Raw genomic sequence first — 20,526 nt, forward strand, 5'->3', positions numbered from 1 at the left:
CTTCCCCCCTTATAACGCTCTGTAATAGTTTGCTTCACCTCCCCCCCTTCCTTTCTCATCGTTACGTAACACTAAAAATGTTAATTAAAATATCGTTAAAGTTACGTAACATGCTGTTTAACCTCCCCCCCTTTCATTTTATAAGATGCTTTTCCTTCCTAACTGCGTTACGTAATACTTGAATGACACCTTAGTTCCTTTAAGTTTTAGTATGAGGGGTAAATATAAATAAAAAAAATTAAAACAAAGTATTAACTAATATTAAATAATAATAAGTATAAATTTCAGACTTTATGCAAACTAGANTAATAAACAGTTATTTTATTTTGCAATGTTAATTTCTATAAAAATAGGTTTTAAAACAGCACTCACAATTAAAATAATTTTGAAGACACTTTCACTTTGTAACCAAGTTATTTAGTTATCTATCTTTCGTTTAATAATAATAGTAACTAATAAAAAAGAATTACCATAAATACAGCAACAATCTTAGGAAAAACCAGTCTTCAAATTAATCGCACGAAATACATAATTAAATTAAATACATACAACATGATATGTCCCGTATTCTTTTTTGTTTATAAAAACAAACAGTTGACTTAACAAAATAAAAGTAGAATAAAATATATTAACTCCGTTACCTTCAATATACGCTACAGGGTCAATAGAGGGAGGTATTAAAGATCATTAATATCTTATATTTAAATACAAAAACTTTGGCTTCTCACATCTATAACTCAATTAATTCAACACCTTATACGAAAACAAAAAAAAAATGAAAACCCCAATATAAATGAATTGTTTTGGCTGTTTAGCGCGCATGTTGCACTAACGATAAAAGTAAATGCATTATTATTTATACAGTTTTTTGTTGACCCTCAATTATTTTAGGGTAATGAAATTTAGCGATATGTTTTCGTAAACTCTCCGAATTTTTATATAGCTGGGAACAAATGACGCAGGTAAAAGGACCTGCGTCTTCCCCATGAATATTCTTCTCATGAGTGCGAAGATGATCTCTTCTTGAAAACCGTTTTGTACATTTCATACATTGAAATGGATGTTTGTTGCTGGTAGACAAAATAGGATGTTTGCCTAAACCGAATTTATTTGGATTAAAAAAATTAACAAACAACAACAAACTACATCATTTGTTTGCAGCAAAAGTATGCAAAGATTATTTTGAAATACAAACGAAACTGGAATTTTATTGTCTTTATTATAGAAATACATCGATTTATATTTTATTTCTAAATATAGATAAATAAGCGACTAAATCGCTCATATATTAAAGCTCTTATTATTGTTGCAATTGTTTGCTTTTGTACTTTTTCTGCATATTGCAGTGTTAGTATTATAGCATTGAATAAGCTAGAAATGGCACACTCAAAATATTAGAAGAGATTGTAATGCATTAAGAGAATATGGAGAATAGCCTATTACTTACCATTATCATGGTTATTATCTTGTAATACTAATGAATTTGGTACAATAATATCCCAAGCATCTTTATGTGTTTCTTTATTAAATGTAAAGTGCTCCTTATCCCCAGCAGAACTGAACTCAGAATAATGGCTAATATTTGAATCTTCCATACCACTAACTCCATTATTACTTAGGTCAATGCCATTCTGAAAAAAATTGTTAAGCATCTGATGATAGTATTGTATAAGATATTAAATGAAAATGTACCACTTTTTGAAAATTTCTAACTAAGGATTGCTGAGAAAAAATTAATTCTTGCTTGGCCTTCTTTACTGAAATCTTTTCTGCAGGACTTGAGTTTTTAGAATGTGACTGTTTTTGATCATTTGGTAATAAAGAAAATTTAGTTGAATCTTCCAATTGGTTATTTGTATGTTGCTCACATATTGCCTCCCTTTTATTAAGATTTTTTGAGCTAGTATCATTCTACAATATACAACATAAATATTACTGGATATGAAAAGTAAATGGCTAGCATTTCCATTTCCCTTATTCTGGTTTACATGTAGAGTGAAAGAAAATAAAGGGGTAAAAAACAGTTTATTTCTTAAGCCAATAGCAACATTTTACCTTTAGGTGTAAAGGTTTTATAAAGTTACAAACAAATGACTGCCTAATAATCTATCTTGATGAAGTCTCTCCACGAACAAGTGAAATGTCACTGTTGGCTCAGAAAGCAAACTTAGGCTTGATTCTGCATTTGAATGTATCAATATTTACCGTCTCATCTCCTGTTAATCCTTTAACTTGCAAAAGTTGTGCAGTTCTTAAAAAGGAGGCGAGATTATCTTTTAATACATTCACTTCTCCAAGATACATAAACTCAAGGATATCCTTTAAGTTCTCTAATGAGATATCATTCAGTATCACTATAGGATGCTTGCAAGGATTTATTTTAAACAGTTGTTTAAAAAAAGGGCTACATACAGAGAGAACAATTTTGTGAGCTTGTAAAAAGTGTCCTTCAACAGCTATTGTTACATCAACCATATCATGTTCTGCTAAAAGGTCATGAAAACCAGAAGTAAGGTTAGAATAAAAATTGTTCCATTTAAGAGAAAACAGTTCTGTTGGAGCCATTATTTCTAAAATACAATAAAGAAGAACAAATCATAGTTATAATAAGAGTAGTATTAAAAAAATAACATTATCATGATGCAACTTCTTTAAAGTTAGAACATACTTACAAAATTACTTAATATACGATCATGAAACAGGTTTAGTTATCATATTACTTTTTATTTCTATTTAAAAAGTAATAAATGCACCTTTACATGTACTTACTTAAAACAAACTTGATCTATTTCCGGGCCAATACGACCATCATCGGGCCATATCCGGACTCCTCAATAGCGCAAGCGCATACAGATGTAAACCTCTAAACATAGGAAATTAAATTTAAAGTTGTATAAATTAAGCACAAATGTGAGTTATCGCCAAATTTCTGTTGTCAATTAAAATAAAATGCACATAGGAAGTAAAGTATGGTACATTAATAAAATAATGAAAAAATGGGAATGTACTAGTTAGACAACCCAACATACATTGCCGAACATGATCGAGTATCGTCTCATAAAACTGTTACTTTTTGGCGACTTAAAAGGGGTTGAAAAAATTAATAAACTTCACTTCAGGTGACCTACCCGAACGTTCATACGGTAGTAAAAAGAATAAATTAATTTTCAATCGCAAATACCTCATAGACGTTTAATTTTTTAGTTGGAGCAGTTTTTGATTCTTATTGAGCATTTACTGAGCAATTGTTTAAAAATTCAAAATTCATAACTCAGTTCCATAAGTGTAGCCTTCTTGTAATAGCTCTATCCCATACATGTACATTTAGTGAATTCATTTGTAATTCTGTATGTTTTGGCAAGGAAAAATGATACAAAACGAATTTCTTTAACAATATGTACTTGTGGTGAAACAAAGCAACATTTTCTCTGTATCTAAACAAATATTTCTGTAACAAATAAATACCTATCTATATTTACATAAACAAAAAATAAATATTCGTATAAACAAAAACATTGTTTTACCAAATTGCTACATCTGACTTGAGGGCAACTGCAATAAACCATCAGTCAGTTTACTGTCACACAACTTTGGAGCAGCATTTACAATTTTTCTTCTTAATATTAGTTCAGTATTCTTTATTTTCCAGTTATTATCTGCAGAAGGGTCTCTAACTAAGGCAAACACTTGTTCAAAAACTCCTACACAGTCACTACCTATATGTAATGTTCCACATGCCAAAACAAGAACAAGACCGTGGGGATCTAATCGTCCCTGAACACCTTCTTTCACTAGATTGGGATTAAACATCAGATTATATTCCTGTTTCAATTTAAATAACACATTTACAATTTCTAAAGTGTCTCCGTCAATATTATGATTTTGACACTGTGCATCATTTAGAATATTAACAGTTAATTTTGCATCATTCCAAAAGTGTTCTCTTCCCATTGGCCGAGATTGATTCAACATACTATAAAACCATGCTGAAAACTGTTCTGCCATATTATTAACGTTACTGGTTGATTTACATAGCTCAATAGAAGGAGTAATGTTGGATTCACTGTTAGTACTCTTATCAGAAGCCCTCTTTTTCCAAAAAGTAAAAATTACATCAATTAGTTCTGGTTTTGTAATTGGCAAAGAAACTTGGATATCATTTTGATGGACATATTCAAATAACACATCTTTGGTTATACATTTTCTTCTTAAAATGCTTAACTCGTTGGGAGAATGCTTTAAAATTGCTTCTATGGCATCTTGAACACATAACACGTAAATTCATAATTCAACAGTAGAAAAAGAAATCATTGTACCTTTTCGATTTTCTGTTTTGCTTTTTAGAAGACCTTGAGTAACCGTTTTCGCTAATCCAATAATTTCTTCATCTTCCAACTTATTTAGAATTTCTGTCACAGCGACATCCATTCCGTTCTCTTTTTCTTTTCACATGAAAATATATTTACGTAGAACTACGAACTGATATAAACTTGAAATTATTATTAGTATACTCAAAAATTTTCAATAATTTTGAATAGTATAGAACTAACCTAACTTATTTTGCTGACTTAGGAATTGTCTAATGTCACGTAAGACTACTATGTCATCGTTGAAGAAGTAAAAATTTCGCATACTTTTCGTATTATATAATATTTAACAATTATAAGTCAAAATTAATGTTCAAATCATATATTGTTAGATAATAAAGTAATTATAACTTCCTTTAATTTGGTTTAATTACTACAACGTATCTGTATCTACGTCTTCCTATATACTTGCCATTATCTATGTTACTCAATGAACTAGAATATAAAGTTATCTACTTATCTATGGTTATCAAAATTATTGAAAATTATGAAATCCATTGAAATCGTAGAATTTTTGGTTATGGTTGTAAGGGTTTAACAGGGTTTAAGAAACCCGCAACTATGCAAAGTTTCATTACGATAAATTTCATTTTCAATCAAATTTACCACTCATTCTGATATGGCACACAGAATTTTAAGTATCAGTCGAAGAATAGAAAAACTGCTATGGCAAAGTGTCGGGTACAACTCGGGTANAGTACGGCTCAAATAATCGATTCTGAGGTGAGAAACTTAATTAATTCAGCATATAAAAGGACCCAAGAACTTCTTACACACCATAAAGAAGATATTACTATGCAAAGTTTCATTACGATAAATTTCATTTTCAATCAAATTTACCACTCATTCTGATATGGCACACAGAATTTTAAGTATCAGTCGAAGAATAGAAAAACTGCTATGGCAAAGTGTCGGGTACAGCTCGGGTACTGCAAAGGTATAACTAATTTACTCTTATGCAGTAGTATATGTTGACACGGTTCTTTCATTATCTTTTTTCTTGTATTAAATATATAATTTGTATATCGAGGAGTGTAGGTTATATTAAATATTAAGGATTGTAAAATCAATGGTGTAAATATTTTTAATTAATCGCAGACAGTAAATGCTTTGGAAACTGTGCTACATAAGTACAGACTGTTTTGCCAAAAACCACCGAAAGGTTTTGAGAAATATTTTAAGCCAGGAGCAAAACAACCAGCGAATGAAGTAGATAAAAAACCTGGAAAAGAAGCCAAAAATGTTAAGGAGAAGGACACTAAACAAGAACAGCCAAAACCGCCCCCTTCTAGAAGTCCTACATCATCAGGACAAAAACCATTTGATCAGTGGTCATTTGGATTGTTTGGTGGAACTGGTAACAGGTAGATGTTTTAAAATTGTTACAAATTGTAGTGTTGTGATGTACAAAAGAAATACTTAAAGAAGACCTTTTCTAGGGGTAGTGGCGGTAAACCATTTGGTGAAGGTGATAAAGAGAAATGGTATTTGTTAGGAGCTGCAGGGGCTGTAGCATTTTTAGCAACTCTTGCACTTTGGGAAATGGGAAGCAAAGAGATTGGATGGAAGGAATTTGTTCACAAGTAAGTTGTAATGGGATTTTTCAAAATTCTTAGTTAATGTTAACATGTTTTAAAGTTATCTTGCGAAAGGAATAGTTGAAAAATTGGAAGTTGTTAATAAGAAGTGGGTTAGAGTGAAACTGACACCTGGAAATACAGTAGATGGATCGGTAAAGCATTCAAAGTTTATTGTATAAAATGCAAAATTTTAACAATAATTTTTAGAATACACTATGGTTTAATATTGGAAGTGTAGATTCATTTGAGAGGAATCTGGAAAATGCACAAGTTGAAATGAATATTGAACCTTCAAACTTTGTGCCTGTAATCTACAAATCTGAACTGGAAGCTTCTAGTCTTTCTGGTCTTCTTCCTACTGTTATTGTAATTGGTTTCCTTATTTATATGATGAGAAGGTCAGCTGAAATGATGGGAGGTCGTAAAGGACGCAAAGGTGGAGGTCTTTTTGGAGGTGTTATGGAAAGTACTGCAAAACTAATCAATTCTAGTGACATTGGCGTTAGGTTTAAAGATGTAGCAGGTTGTGAAGAAGCCAAAATCGAAATAATGGAATTCGTTAATTTCCTAAAGAACCCCCAACAGTACATAGACTTAGGAGCCAAAATTCCTAAGGGGGCAATGTTGACAGGACCTCCTGGTACTGGCAAGACATTGCTAGCCAAAGCAACTGCAGGTGAAGCAAACGTTCCATTTATAACCGTTTCTGGATCGGAATTTTTGGAAATGTTTGTGGGCGTGGGACCGTCAAGGGTACGAGATTTATTCGCTATGGCACGGAAACATGCCCCCTGTATCCTATTTATTGATGAAATAGACGCGGTCGGAAGAAAGAGGGGTGGACGCAGTTTTGGGGGCCATTCTGAACAGGAAAATACTCTTAATCAACTCCTAGTTGAAATGGATGGCTTCAACACCACAACAAATGTAGTTGTATTGGCTGCTACCAATAGAATTGATATTTTAGATAAGGCCTTGCTAAGACCTGGAAGATTCGACAGGCAAATATATGTTCCAGCTCCAGACATTAAAGGCAGAGCTAGTATATTTAAGGTAAGAATGCATCTTAAAATGAGATATCTATCATGTTTCCTAACTATTTAAATTATCCGTTTTAGGTTCATTTAGGTCCCTTAAAGACGAACTTAAATAAGGGCGAATTGGCAAGAAAAATGGCCGCTCTTACACCTGGTTTCACAGGCGCAGACATAGCCAACGTTTGCAATGAGGCAGCCTTGATTGCGGCCAGAGATCTTAACGAATTTATCACAATGAAACACTTCGAACAAGCTATCGAACGTGTGGTAGCTGGCATGGAAAAGAAGACGAACGTTTTATCTCCTGAAGAAAAAAAAACTGTAGCATACCATGAAGCGGGACATGCCATTGCCGGATGGTTTTTGCAATATGCAGATCCTTTATTGAAGGTTTCAATTATACCAAGAGGCAAAGGTCTCGGCTATGCTCAATATTTACCGAAAGATCAATATTTATATTCAAAGGAACAGCTTTTTGACAGAATGTGCATGACATTAGGAGGAAGAGTGTCTGAAGAATTATTTTTCGGACGTATCACCACGGGGGCCCAAGACGATTTGAAGAAAGTTACGCAAAGTGCTTATGCGCAAGTAGTACAGTTTGGAATGAACGAGAAGGTGAGACAAGGAGAGAAAGAGAGACATTGCATTACTTTGTACTTAATTTTGTTTGTTACTTTTTTAGGTAGGAAATGTAAGCTTCGATTTACCCCGTGAAGGAGAAATGGTATTAGAAAAACCATATTCAGAAAGTACGGCTCAAATAATCGATTCTGAGGTGAGAAACTTAATTAATTCAGCATATAAAAGGACCCAAGAACTTCTTACACACCATAAAGAAGATATTCGGAAAGTGGCCGAAAGACTTTTGAAACAAGAAATTCTAAGCAGGGAAGATATGATAGAATTGCTTGGTAAAAGACCTTTCCCAGAAAAATCGACGTATGAGGAATTCGTCGAAGGAACTGGATCGCTAGAGGAAGACACCACTCTACCCGAAGGACTTAAAGAGTGGAACAAAGAGCGAGAACCACCGTCAAAAAAAGAGCCTGAAACTCAGCCAATCTAATAAAAAAATCTACTTAATTCAGTTTTTTTTTTGTTGGTAAATGAAACATAAGATCGCTTATTTGTTATTGTGTAAATAAATTGTGTTTAATTTTTGAAATGTTTTTTTCAAATCCTGACATAAATAAAAGTGGGAATGCACATGAAGGTAATAAATAAACTTATTCGTTCAAATAAATTGTAGATAAATATATAATTAAGATACGAATGAAAATTGCATATTATGATATTATTTCTTAAAACGAACTAAACAAAAAAATAAAAAAACGAATAATAATTGTGAGTGAAGAAGTGGAAAACGTCGATATTATAATGAGTCATTCCCAATCTAGCCGACCTTGACTCGTTGAGATTGTACGAAAAAGAAAAATAAATCAATCAGAGAGACAGGCAGTAGCGGTAATTGAGGACGAAATTGAAATGTCAAATACGATGGATGCTGTATGTTCACAAAATGTCACCGTTTGTTTCTGTCCCGACTATCTCACATACATATTTCACATTGAACAAATGTCAAATTTGATCCTTCTTGTATGAGAATAAAATTGTACGAAAACGCAATACACTGAGTTAAGGAAATTTTAATCAGCGGGAACTACCGATTACAAATATTCTAAATGAACTCAGTAGTTGCAAATGTGCTTCTTCAAAAATTAAATCGAAATCTGGGATTCTGTGGATTTCCTATTTTATTTTTTTAATGGCTACAGTATTAATGTTATAAAAATGTGTAAGGATTTATATCCAAAATTTACAAGTGTTTTTAAAAAATATTGCTAATAAGGGTAATATTGAATTTAAAATAAAAAAGTTACTTTCGTAAGAAAACACGTTGTCCAACTTTCTTCGTAATTAAATAGAGTATATATTTTATGCATGTTGGGTTGTCTATATACAGTATTACAAATTGTAGTTTAATAGTAGAAAGTAAAATATTAATTGGTTATAATTTCGTTTGCATGGAATAAATATAAATTGAAGATGAAAATTCATTGATTTACTTCAATGAAACTAGAATTATGGCTGTATTGTCCCGGCGCTTTCACCATAATTTTCAATAACATTTTTTAAAAATTGCTAATAATGTTAGGCGTTTTTCTTCTTTTCGGTATTAAAACGATAGTGATAGATAGATAATGAAAATTAACCAAAAATTCATAACTAGGCACTAATTACTTTTTTACCCCTTCAACTAAAAATGTGTATTTTTTTAACGAAATTTAGGTAATTAATTATCTCTACGTAATATGTTATTGCTTGTTCGTGGATAGTAGTCAGTTATAGTTACATTTGCTAGGCTTACAATATTTGGTATATTAATACTATAATATGAAACACTTCCACATTTAATAGGGGTTAATATCAAATATTATAATAATAGACAACCCAACATACACCAAATATTAATGTGAAAATTCATGTTTAATTTTCGATCCCACTGCAAACTACCTTAAGTTAATGAGGGAAAAATTTGTTGCTGTTGTCACACCCTTGGCGGGAATCGAACCCCGGACCTTTGGCTTTACACTATGTTTAGTGGTCAGAGCATTGGTGCGTAAAGCCAAAGGACCCGGGTTCGATTCCCGGAAAGAGTGTGACAAGTGCAACAAATTCTTCCCTCATTAACTTGAAGTAGTTTGTAGTGGGATTGAAAATTAAAAATGAATTTTCACATTAATATTTGTTGTATGTTGGGTTGTTTATGTGTATGTTAAATTGCTAATTATAGTTAACTAGATTTTATCTGCTGCTTCGCTAGCGTTGATGCCCTAAATACGTGTCTAATGTCATCGATGATCACATAAAACTAAGTTTTCTATCCTTTGGGAACAGCATTTTTTTTTTTTTGTAAAAAGGTACCCTATGTCATTTTCTGTACCCCTAATAATGTACCTACAAAATTTCATGATGAATACTAGTTAAGATTTAATGCAAAAACAAAAATTTAAATTAAATGTCGATTAATAATTTATTAATTTGCTCCTGTACTGACTTGAACATCTTTGTTTGTTTTTCTTGTACGACTAGTTTCAATTTTTCACTGCTTGGCGGCAGTAACAGGTCCAACGACAATATATCAGTACTTAAGGGAATATTTTAGGACCCCGCAGGCCGAATTATACGCTTTCTGAAACTTGTATCCGGACTAAGACAGGGAAATCCTTTAAATTTTTTTTAGATATTATATGTATAATTGTAAAATTTTACTTTGTGGTAGGTAGTCATAAGATTGTTCTTTGTTAATTTAGTTATTACAAGTAATAGTACGGTTGTTAATGGCGTCATTTATTAGAAATGGGGGTGTTTGAGAGAAAAGGTACGAAGAGACCATTGTAGTTTGAACGTATTACGATGCTAGCAAGGTTCTTAATCTTGTGGAAGTTGCCCGAATCTGCATAATTCTGCTATCCTGGTAAGTGAGTTGTAAGTTGTTCTACTTGAGGATTTCCAAGTTGATTAACGTGCCAGAGTTATGGAGTTTGTATTAGCGAGATAACAGCGGTCGGTTGCTATCGCTATCGCTGCCGTAATCGCTATTCCGGTGCGTGCTTGTAATTTCCACGCCCTCCACTTTCGCAATGAAGTTATTTACCATATAAAACTGTATTGTTATAACACACAATTTTTTATTTTAATTTTACAGCATAAGAGAAGAGAGTAAGTACCTACGTAAGAAAAACAGCGTTTAATTTGTCTTAAAAAATTTCCTATTGGGTCTATTTTCTTTGCTTAAATGTCATCACAAATATTCAGACGGGTATTTGAGAAAGTTAATGAATTTCAAGCCGTACAGGCGATGTAATACTTAAATTATGATTATTAATGGCGCCAAAATCATTCATAGTAAAGGAGAAGTTGTGGAAATTACTGAAATTCTGCGTGTCGCGACTTACAAGCACGTTCTTCTCTTTTCTCGGGGGACAGAGCGAGTTACGAACAACAGTCCGTTGTGGACGTGAACCGATTTAGATAATCTTGGTTATAATTACAAATTGTGCCGCAACATAACAAGGTAAACCCCTACGTGTAATTCGAGTAACTCTATTGTCCATGTAAATTAACGTTCAGACATTCTGGTCATTCATGTAAAAAGGAGTTCGCTAATTTGTATTTGATTGAGAAGGAACAGCATATGATTCTAGTCCAAGTATTATATAATGTACTCTGAATAAAATACGGTAGGCATCTTCATCATAAAGTACGAAAACTAGTTGGTCACGCACCACTAATTCTTCCTATCTTCGCTTTTCTCGAAAACTAGACTAACCTACATCTTTAATTATCTCTACCTCTACTTCTAATAATGAGCCCATTTATGAGAAGGTGTCCTACAACCAATCTAGCTTGTTTCTTATTGATTTCTGAAGGCCTCCTACTGTTTCTAATGTCTCTTCATTTCTAAACTTTTTCATCCATCTATTTCTATCGAGTGAAAAGGAAGTTTAAAAACGTTTCACATTTTATTTTTCTGTACGTAGGCCTTTGCCACAGTAGTTTTTATGACAATGAAAGTCGAATATGAAACTTTGGGCTTTCACCATGCAGTATCTTTTAATGACAATCTATTGGACTTGATTTTGGCAATAGAACGAAACGCTTGGAAATTTTTGTGTGTCATTTCGACGTAAGATCGAGACAAATTGGCTGACGACATGCAAATCCTGTCATTGATTTTGTTTGATTGGACTGTTTTAGTATGACCGAAGCACGTACAAACAACCTCACCGCGCAACTTCACTTTTCGCTCTCGGCCACCACCACCAACCACCAGGTTGACAGTTCTTTTCGAAACAACCGAATCAGTTATCTAGTTCATCAGAGTCCTGTCACTTACAAAAATTCTAATTACTTTCAGTCTGCAGAAGTTAAAAGATTAGAAAAATACTCTACTGTTTTAGTTCAATCTGCTTTTCTATTTGCTGTTTCTATTAATTTTAACCACGTATACCCAGCTATAAGAAAATTTACTTAGAACTTGCTTAAGGGTTTATTATAGAAAAGGGAAAATTTATGATTTAACTTATAACATTTGTCACACTTTTATATCTGTTCGTTTTTAATTTGAGTCGGAACATAAAATACTTTACGACTCATTTTAAAGTTTCTTTTTCTTTATTTCTCCAAAAACTCATACCCATTCCTGCACGACAGGTAGTTTAATATTAAAATATTAGAAAAGAATTTTATATTGCACCGAGAAAAACTTAACAAATAAACTATTTACCGAATTTTTAAAATTAATACCACGGCTTCAAATAACCAGGACTGAAAGGACGCACGGCTGAAGTTTGCTGCTTACTCTAACTGTGTGGTATATGATGTATAGGGACTCATTTAACAAATCTATTTTTATCGGCATGTGATTTTCATTAGGGCTTGATTAAACGCAAACAAAACATGGAACCCGGAACAATAAAACGCGCATCGCTATAGCGCTCTGTCCCCTTGGGGACAACGATAGAGAACGCGTCGGCGAATCAGCCAAGTCCGCCATAAATATTTGAGTTTTCGGATTTGCGTACCTACACGGTGGACGACGCAGTGAGCTTACTATCTTTGTGATATAAATATTATTATCGCTTTTTCTACTATATACTTGCTATAAATTATGTATCTCTTATCTATGAATGACACACAACATTGTTATCGGACCGGAAACACCATTTTTAAACAGATGGGCGTTACACCTCGAAATGGACTTTTGACACTCGTCACTTCGTAAAAGCATACTTGGGTGCTTACCTATACGTAATACTTAATATGCGTTAGGTATATATCAACTATATACCAGAAATCGCATGTAATAGTTATACATATAATAAATGACTTCCGTGCAATCGTAGTCTAATAAACACGTGAAAAGTAAAAAGTGGAAAGCCTGTTGATGTAGTCAACACACAACTTTATTTGTTTGACTTCACGTCTAAAGGAAGAGACGGGATTTGCACACCCACAAGCACACATATATACTCATCCTTATTGTATATAGGGGGTGCGGGAGAGATTGGGGTTGCAAAACAACAAAATGAAGAGGATATTGCTATTGCCTGTTGAATACTGCCACATAAAGAACGACGCCCTTGTCGTAAAATAATTTTTAACGGGGTCCCGGACATAAAATGGTCAGCTACTCATAAAAAAATATGGAGCAGAACGGTATTTATTATAACATTAATACGTAGGTCGACAAATTAGTCTGCTTTTTACAACAATTAAAGGTAAAATGAGAAAGTAAGTAAATTCGTCAGGTTGTTGAACGTCAAAACCGTTAAAAACACAAAACGAGCCATCCACCTTTTTATTAGGGTCTAGAATGTGCAGAGACTCAAAAGTTGACAAAAGTTCATAATTCAAATTGACCCAAAAATTTGTTGAGTTTCTCTAAAGAAAGCAAAACTTTTTTAATTCAACCATGTTTACACAGTCACCAAATAAAACAATGGATCCATGCTCATCTAAAAATATGTAAATAGTTAATCTGCAGAAGCACCGACCCTTATTAAGGAATGCGTATAACCCTTGCGAAAGTCCCTTGCGACGCATAGTGAAACTGAGTACCAGAGACCGACGTTCAACTTGAAAAGGCAACTTACAAACTTTAACTAAACCAGACAAAATTATGCAAAACGTTTCTTGCTTTCATCTGACCCCTTCTTGTTTATTTTACACTTTACGAGTGATTGCTGAAACTTTGGTATTTTTGTAATCTTCTGTGTTAGGGACGCATTTTCTTTATAAATGTAAACGGATTAAACGTAGGTACATCAAGTTTAAAAAATTAAAATATAATAAAAAGTAACTCTGGACTTTTTGGTCTTTTATTTTACTTACAGTTGCACAAGTATAATTATTGCTCAATATTATACTGCTGCAGATTTGAATGAAACGCAAAACGAAACACCTAGGTGATCGACATTATTCCGATATTATCGATTAAGTTTCTCCTTTTTGGTTTTTTATTTATTTTTGGGTTTTGCGTTGTTCTTTGAATTACAAAGCAGGCGGGAATTGCTATACGTAGGTACAACATAAGCGTGCGGAAATTCAATTTTAAGTTTTGCAGTGCAACGAAGGAAACAGAGATGGATATTTGTCCCGCAGGAGTTTAGGAAGTGGTATGCGAAATGCGATGACCCAGTCGTAGCACAGGTGGCTTATCTATTATGAATCGGGACCAACCGACCGTTTTCTCTCTCTTTTTATCCTTCTCATACACCCTTTACCGAGCTGTCTGCCTCGGGAAATCTGCTCTATATTGCTCAATTTTTTATTTATGTTCCCTTTGCCTCCCGAAAACTTTGTTCTTCAAATACGTCCAAGGGTTCGCACGAGTGCAAGGATCAAACTATACTTACATAGATAATATACGAGTATGAACCGGTAGGTTGGAGATCCGGTGCTTTTCTCGATATACGCTACATGGAAATTATGTGCAACAACAGTTGAGAGTTGAGATATGTTCGATCTATTGAAAAATTTTCATAAGTCATAATCGCTCGTAACCTTTCAGAAAGGTGTCACATTTTGAGAAAATGAATTACTAACATTCTTATTGAATAATCCGTGAAGTCTAATAGGCCAGCGTATTTATTTTCTATTATTAGTTTAGTTTCGAAAGGGTGGTGGTTACATATGTTAAGCTGTTGCTTTGTCAAATTAGCGTCTGATGGATTACGGGTAAAATGGTCGAATGGACGGGCCGATGGCGTCGCGTCGCTTTTCCTTTTCCCTGTTGCTCGAATTTATCCCACGGGACACGACCTCGCTCTCGGCCACTCGTTTCAGACTATAAAGGGTTGCCAGTCGTCCGGAAATACTAACAATCTCTAACGGGACCGACCGGCATCATCTTCTTGATTTCTAAAAGACCGACGAAATTGATTGGGTCTAATAATGCTTCCAATTTACCACACTGCGCTGCACTGGTCAGCGTTTTTATTTAATTATAAAACATTCTAAGCTAGTGTACATTTTTTTAGTGAAATCAATTTTTTATTTCATGTAAGTTTCACAATTTAGCAGACTGTCGAAGAGACATCCTGTATATGGTTGAGGATGTGCTTCAGAGCCCGAAATTTGCAACGAGAAATCGAACATGGAGACAGCTAGTTAGTGAATGGCAGGTGACCGTGTAATTTAATTTCGGCTCAAAGTTTCGCATGATTACGTTTACAGGTGTTATTGATCTGCTCGTTACGATTGCCAACTCCAAATTGGGCCCACAAACGTGTTGGTTGTATATCCGGCACCACTTGCAACTAGGAATTGAAGAACATTAACGGGAAAGCACGTCAATTGGATCCATTCCAAATTACACTCAATAATTTATTTTGTCTAAAAACCTATCACACAGACCTGAAAATAAATGCTTCGATAGCCTGGATTAAAATGTCAGGCTAGAGCACGATGATTATATTCCCTCATTTACAATCATTGGGAAATTTCATGGAGACTTTCCCCGACGACCCCAAACTCCTCTAAATTTCGGTTTGTAAAAAATTTGGATTTTTCCGCATACAGATAATGTATGTTTTAAATAAATAGTGTTCTGCAGACTTTATGAAACATTGATAATTTATTGTTAAATGCACGAATTCACAATGTATATAGTGTTGCGTGATAGGGCACAATTTTAATGAAACAGAGCAATTTCTTGTATTTCACTAGAAAAATCAAACAGGTATATAAACGACAGATGTAACAACTGTACTTTTATTTTACCTTTTCTGCAATTTTATCCGATCACGTAGCATACGAACGTTGCTAAGATGCGTTAAATTGACGGAAATTGTCTACTTCAAAACATACAATATTTCATACGATTAGTAAAAGTAACGTATTATGTAGCCTATCGCATTAATTTGCGCGTGACAGGCACCTTCACCGATTTTTTCATTTGCTATAAGTGCCTACATATAAAATACAGGTAAAACCTGCATATCAGAAAGATACAGATGCATTTAATTCCGGATGACGGATACGAATTCTTTTGAAAATAAATCTATAGAGACTTGAGAATTAATTAATTAACATTAATGTTTAATTAAATTATTAAAAATATTTTTATTTTCTGAAATGAAGCTATCGGTTGTAGCATGAGATTGTAAATACATACCTACCACCTATTTTATTTTTGTTAAAATTAAATGTCCATGAACAGGAAGAAAGAACTGGTTGATAAGGTACTATTCGTTCGTTTTCCCTATAGTTAGGATTTGTTGCAGAAAGTAATCCGAATTATGGTATTGTAATTCAAATGGCGCAAAAAGTTATGACCGTTCAAAAGGATTAGAAAAGTCCAATAAGATAACAAAGTAGCTATGCAACTTATGAGTATTGTAGGTACGGTACGGAAAGAAAATGGTGAAAATTAGCGAAACTACATGTGATGTGCCGATAAATTTTAATAAATTTAGAGTAGCGATTCACATCTGATAAATTGGTAATCAAGAATTTTATGCTCTTTATTGAAATTCTAACCATTGTTTTGATATGAATAAAACAAAAGCGAGTTTTTATAAAGAACAAAAAAAACAATAAAAAATTGCAGCGTAGTTGAATTTTTCATTAAATACGATACAGAAGCGGAATATGGGTACAATAGATATGTAAAATATGACGGCGTTTTTTATATTGGCTTTGTCCCTTTATACTCCATTAAATTTAAAACGACCACCGCTAATAATACGGTCTCTTAATAGCGATATAAAATCGAGAACACAAAAACACTTACGCCTTAACTGGCAGTTTATGCGGCCGGCACGTAATTTATGTAAATGTTATTACAGCGCACATGGCATGTCCTCTGCAATTTTCGCTTTGCATTTTAAATTAAACCATAAGCTTCGGCGTCGTAATGCTAGGGATGTTGGATTTCACTAGTGCCGTAATGAACACGTGAAAAACGCAAATTCACCTACTATTCCTCCACAAGTGCCACCGATAATTCCAGTGGTGTATCAACATTTATGTTTACACATCAAAAAGCACACATTTCTGCGAAAAAGAGACATGCATACATCATAAGGTCGTCAGTCCTAAGACTGGTTGAACACGTACCTCCCCACTCTTTCCTATCCTGAGCTAATGTTCGCATTTCCCTAAAACTGGAACAACCCATATCCTTAACTATTTGCAAACAGTAATCTAATCTAGCTCTACAACTACAATTATAGAAATTAATAAAAAAAGAACAAAATCTAGTATATACACTATTTAGTAATTATAACATTAATGAGTGTTTGCGGAAGTTTATACAAAAACAAAAGCAATTCATTGCGGTTTAAGAAAATAAAATATGCCGTAATAGCTACTGTGGTACATTAAAACATTTTATGATTCAATTGTGAATTATTTACTTTTATCAAGCATTTCCTCGGAATTTTTAATTAAAAAGCGTATTTCAGACGGACATAAACAACTGCAAAAAAATGGACGGATTTAAATAAAATCCATAGTCGGTATTCACATTCAACTGGTACCCACATTGTAATCTTAAAGCAGTAATATTTGAGAAAATGTTGTCTAATTGCAGGGGTAAATGAAACGTGATTAAAATGTATGAGCTACGCACCATCGACAACGGCACCCTTGGTTCAATTAATGTTCCTGTAGTACAACTAAATTCGACGCTGCTGAAATTGAAGATAATATCGCTCACAACAAAAAAAAGAAACGAAACGCCGCGCTTCTGATATGAATAAATGCGAATTTAAGCGTATACTTGTGTGCTTTGCTGCTGTTCTCTGATGAATCGGACGAGCTGCAAAGCTTTAATAAAAACCCAACTGTCATTTATCTTGCACCGTTAGAAAAGTGCATACGCCAGAGCAATAATGAAAAGATAAATGTGATGGTGAATTGAGATGTACATAATGAAGGTTTCGAGTTACTATTACAGGTACCTACTAGAGAAGTTGTACTTCGAAAGCAATGACGGTGGATTTGGATTAAGTTCCTTCTTTTGGATATTTAATTCGCTTTCATTTATTTATGAATTATTTAACAAAAGAGTTATGCAAAATTTGAATAACATTTTCGCAAGGCACATTAAGCGTTAATCCTCGATAGACTTTTTTATGGTAACTGCATGTGTGTGAATAAATGGAAATTACATTTTTTTTGTGATACAGACAAAATAGTGATACTATAATATTTTTATACTACGATTCGGGAAATTTGATTGACAATTCAATTTGTTTTACATTCTTTCGTATCTTTTTTCGAAAAAAAAAAAAAGCTCTTGGCAGAAAAAGTTAAAAGCTCTATAGATCCTGAAACTAATTTCTCCTGAGAACCTTTAGCATCCGATATTTATAAGGACAAGCCAGTATAAATAAGATCTACTTTCGGATTTAAAACGTATGTTTTGATGTTGGAAATTGAAAATGAATTTATTACTAGCGAAATCCTCAATCAAACGAAGATTTTTGATTTTCCGAACTTGATTTTTATAGAAACGGGCAAAAGTGGGACGATACTTTTGTAAGAAGTACACATTGTAGTGTATATGTCACACACCTCACTTGTTTGCTGACCAAGATAGTTTCCGTTTGGGCTTTATCAGCTTATCGTTCGTGGGTAATGAAAGAATTAATTCACACACTTACATTTATGTTTTTGATAGGTGGTTTTTTTATGCTTTTATGGCAACAGATGGGGGTGTATTAAAACCACTTCATGCATTATTCCTTTCCAGCACTTTGGAATTTGTATGGCAAACGGCAGAGTCGTTGTCAGGGACTCGGACTGTAAACGACCATTTATATGCATCGCTAGCTTAAGAGATAAAATTGTGATAAGATAAGCAACGTGCTAGGATGGCCCCCAAGTCCCATTTGCAATTAAAATTTTTGATCGGTGGAATATTAGATAGGGCAGTTTCTTTTTTCGATAAGACCGGCTAAAAGGAAAAAATCACAAGCAAACGAGATGCCATTATAAAATATTTGTTATTACGGTTACTATTTTAGTTAGATAAAGTGCTTTACTTCTGTGGCATTTCACAAATTGGAAATCAAAAGTTCTACTAGTGTTAAAACTCGGCACGGGAATTATCATAATAATTTAAACCATTCAGTTCGCATAATAGATTTTAACTGCATAATAAACTCGGTTATACAATAAAATTTCTCGTTTAAAATGCATTTTCGGGCAAAATACAGCCAGTAAACACAATGAATTTTATTTATACACTTAATTTATGAAGAACAATAATTCACCGATGTTCATTGTGTGCGTCGAAAAGTTCGGCCATCGCTAACAGGAAGTTTAAACAACGAACGGACAAATAGCACACAGAATTATGCGAGTGCAATTAATTCGTTAGCACGTCAACGGGCATAGGTCAATTCGGCACGCATTAATGATACAATCACGAGACGCTACAGTATATTAACATCGATGAAAGCGTAAGTTAGAGTAAGACGAATAGGAACAGGCGAGTCTCAAGAATAAGAAAATTTTAAAATTTTATTGTGCATTTGTTACCTACCTACATGAGATAAACAGAAGAATTGAGTTTATCGGTTGGGGTGGTGGAATTTACTACATTTGTATTGTGTTCGACGGTGCATGGTCGTTAATTTTTCCGTTTTCTGTCGAACCGTTAGTACGGGTGGAACAAAAATTCAATTATATTTTATGAATAGTATAATCCCGGAGCTAATCTATTCAATTTTGAGCAGGCTGAACGAACAAAACTGGTAGCGCTCGAACTCGTTAAATCGGCCGTGGATTATTCAGTCGACTATGCAAATTTGGCGTTGACGCCGACCACTGCCATCGTTACTACTAACTACTGTCCTTTAGAGCTTTAGACTATATGTATGTTGCATGCACGTTTGAAAGGAAGACGAATAGAATAATAAGAGGATAAATGACATCAATTTCACATAGTGGTGGATTTATATGGACGCTTATGTTATGAACATGGTGCTGCAGCATCGTCCACGCGCCCTCCTCCACCTTCCCAAGACGTTGCTCTTTATTGAAATCAAACTTTTTTACTGGTGCTGTTAATGTCGTAAGTATGGTATACATGATATAATAAACACAAATTGTTTTGGGATTGTTCAGCAACTCTATCTACAGATGGGATTTATTCAATCAACAGGTAACACCTTCCTTTTCTATAAAAAATTCCAGCTAAATAAGATGGTCAAGTCATTACGATAACTGGACTGCAGTGTGCACTTGTTTCAATGATGAAAACAGGGAAATTTACTGAAAACTGTTGAATGCATCCTTCTTTGATGTACATAGCTTTATCTTATGTGAGCGGTGGTCTTAAAAATTGAGTAAATACATGCAACAGATTGAGCCGCCAGATACGTATACGTAAAAACATCAATCGTTGTAGTAAAGCGAATTTAGAAGGGGAACAGAGAAGAGGGCATTAATGGTTTGCTGGCAGCACAATTCGGGGGAAAAAGAAGAGAAGGGTGTGGCAGGCAGAACGTGATGGACTGGCGA

General features: G+C 33.8%; 3 protein-coding genes across 6 annotated transcripts; 1 reads left to right on the top strand and 2 right to left on the bottom strand.

Annotated features, from left to right (window-relative positions):
* Positions 1-318: 318 nt before the first annotated feature.
* LOC108741026 (modifier of mdg4-like) lies at positions 319-2,873 on the bottom strand. 3 transcript variants are annotated; one of them, XM_025979762.1, is made up of 5 exons: positions 2,770-2,873; positions 2,206-2,570; positions 1,693-1,911; positions 1,448-1,631; positions 319-1,095 (listed from the first exon to the last, which is right to left on the bottom strand). In XM_025979762.1, the coding sequence occupies exons 2-5, from the start codon at positions 2,563-2,565 to the stop codon at positions 857-859; spliced, it is 1,002 nt and encodes a 333-aa protein (XP_025835547.1). In that variant the 5' UTR covers positions 2,566-2,570; positions 2,770-2,873; the 3' UTR covers positions 319-856. The 3 variants fall into 3 exon arrangements, with proteins under 3 accessions (XP_025835547.1, XP_025835584.1, XP_018331108.1); XM_025979799.1 differs by lacking the exon at positions 2,770-2,873 and adding an exon at positions 2,673-2,763; XM_018475606.2 differs by lacking the exon at positions 319-1,095 and adding an exon at positions 1,203-1,371 and having other exon boundaries at positions 2,770-2,871.
* A 545-nt stretch (positions 2,874-3,418) lies between these two features.
* LOC108741025 (uncharacterized protein C3orf38 homolog) lies at positions 3,419-4,572 on the bottom strand. 2 transcript variants are annotated; one of them, XM_018475605.1, is made up of 3 exons: positions 4,317-4,572; positions 3,850-4,259; positions 3,699-3,791 (listed from the first exon to the last, which is right to left on the bottom strand). In XM_018475605.1, exons 1-3 carry the CDS (start codon positions 4,426-4,428, stop codon positions 3,789-3,791), a joined length of 525 nt encoding a protein of 174 aa, XP_018331107.1. In that variant the 5' UTR covers positions 4,429-4,572; the 3' UTR covers positions 3,699-3,788. The 2 variants fall into 2 exon arrangements, with proteins under 2 accessions (XP_018331106.1, XP_018331107.1); XM_018475604.2 differs by having other exon boundaries at positions 3,419-4,259.
* Positions 4,573-4,867: 295 nt separating this feature from the next.
* On the top strand, positions 4,868-8,118 carry LOC108741069 (AFG3-like protein 2). The gene is made up of 8 exons (XM_018475693.2): positions 4,868-4,950; positions 5,185-5,304; positions 5,466-5,731; positions 5,807-5,950; positions 6,006-6,099; positions 6,155-7,000; positions 7,066-7,602; positions 7,670-8,118. Exons 2-8 carry the CDS (start codon positions 5,221-5,223, stop codon positions 8,051-8,053), a joined length of 2,355 nt encoding a protein of 784 aa, XP_018331195.1. The 5' UTR covers positions 4,868-4,950; positions 5,185-5,220; the 3' UTR covers positions 8,054-8,118.
* Positions 8,119-20,526: the final 12,408 nt, after the last annotated feature.

The sequence above is a fragment of the Agrilus planipennis genome, unplaced genomic scaffold (assembly GCF_000699045.2).
Source record: "Agrilus planipennis isolate EAB-ADULT unplaced genomic scaffold, Apla_2.0 scaffold156, whole genome shotgun sequence".
Taxonomy (NCBI): domain Eukaryota; kingdom Metazoa; phylum Arthropoda; class Insecta; order Coleoptera; family Buprestidae; genus Agrilus; species Agrilus planipennis.

What these genes read in the sequence shown, in the direction of transcription:
- LOC108741026 (XM_025979762.1), bottom strand. Translation starts at nt 2,565, where the DNA reads ATGGCTCCAACAGAACTGTTTTCTCTTAAATGGAACAATTTTTATTCT. An exon ending in TTAGAAATTTTCAAAAAGTG is followed by an intron (nt 1,632 to 1,692) that starts GTACATTTTCAT and finishes AATTTTTTTCAG; the next exon opens with AATGGCATTGACCTAAGTAA. An exon ending in AGATAATAACCATGATAATG is followed by an intron (nt 1,096 to 1,447) that starts GTAAGTAATAGG and finishes AATTCGGTTTAG; the next exon opens with GCAAACATCCTATTTTGTCT.
- LOC108741025 (XM_018475604.2), bottom strand. Translation starts at nt 4,428, where the DNA reads ATGGATGTCGCTGTGACAGAAATTCTAAATAAGTTGGAAGATGAAGAA. An exon ending in CAAAACAGAAAATCGAAAAG is followed by an intron (nt 4,260 to 4,316) that starts GTACAATGATTT and finishes TATGTGTTCAAG; the next exon opens with ATGCCATAGAAGCAATTTTA.
- LOC108741069 (XM_018475693.2), top strand. Translation starts at nt 5,221, where the DNA reads ATGGCACACAGAATTTTAAGTATCAGTCGAAGAATAGAAAAACTGCTA. An exon ending in TGGAAGGAATTTGTTCACAA is followed by an intron (nt 5,951 to 6,005) that starts GTAAGTTGTAAT and finishes CATGTTTTAAAG; the next exon opens with TTATCTTGCGAAAGGAATAG. An exon ending in GAAATACAGTAGATGGATCG is followed by an intron (nt 6,100 to 6,154) that starts GTAAAGCATTCA and finishes AATAATTTTTAG; the next exon opens with AATACACTATGGTTTAATAT.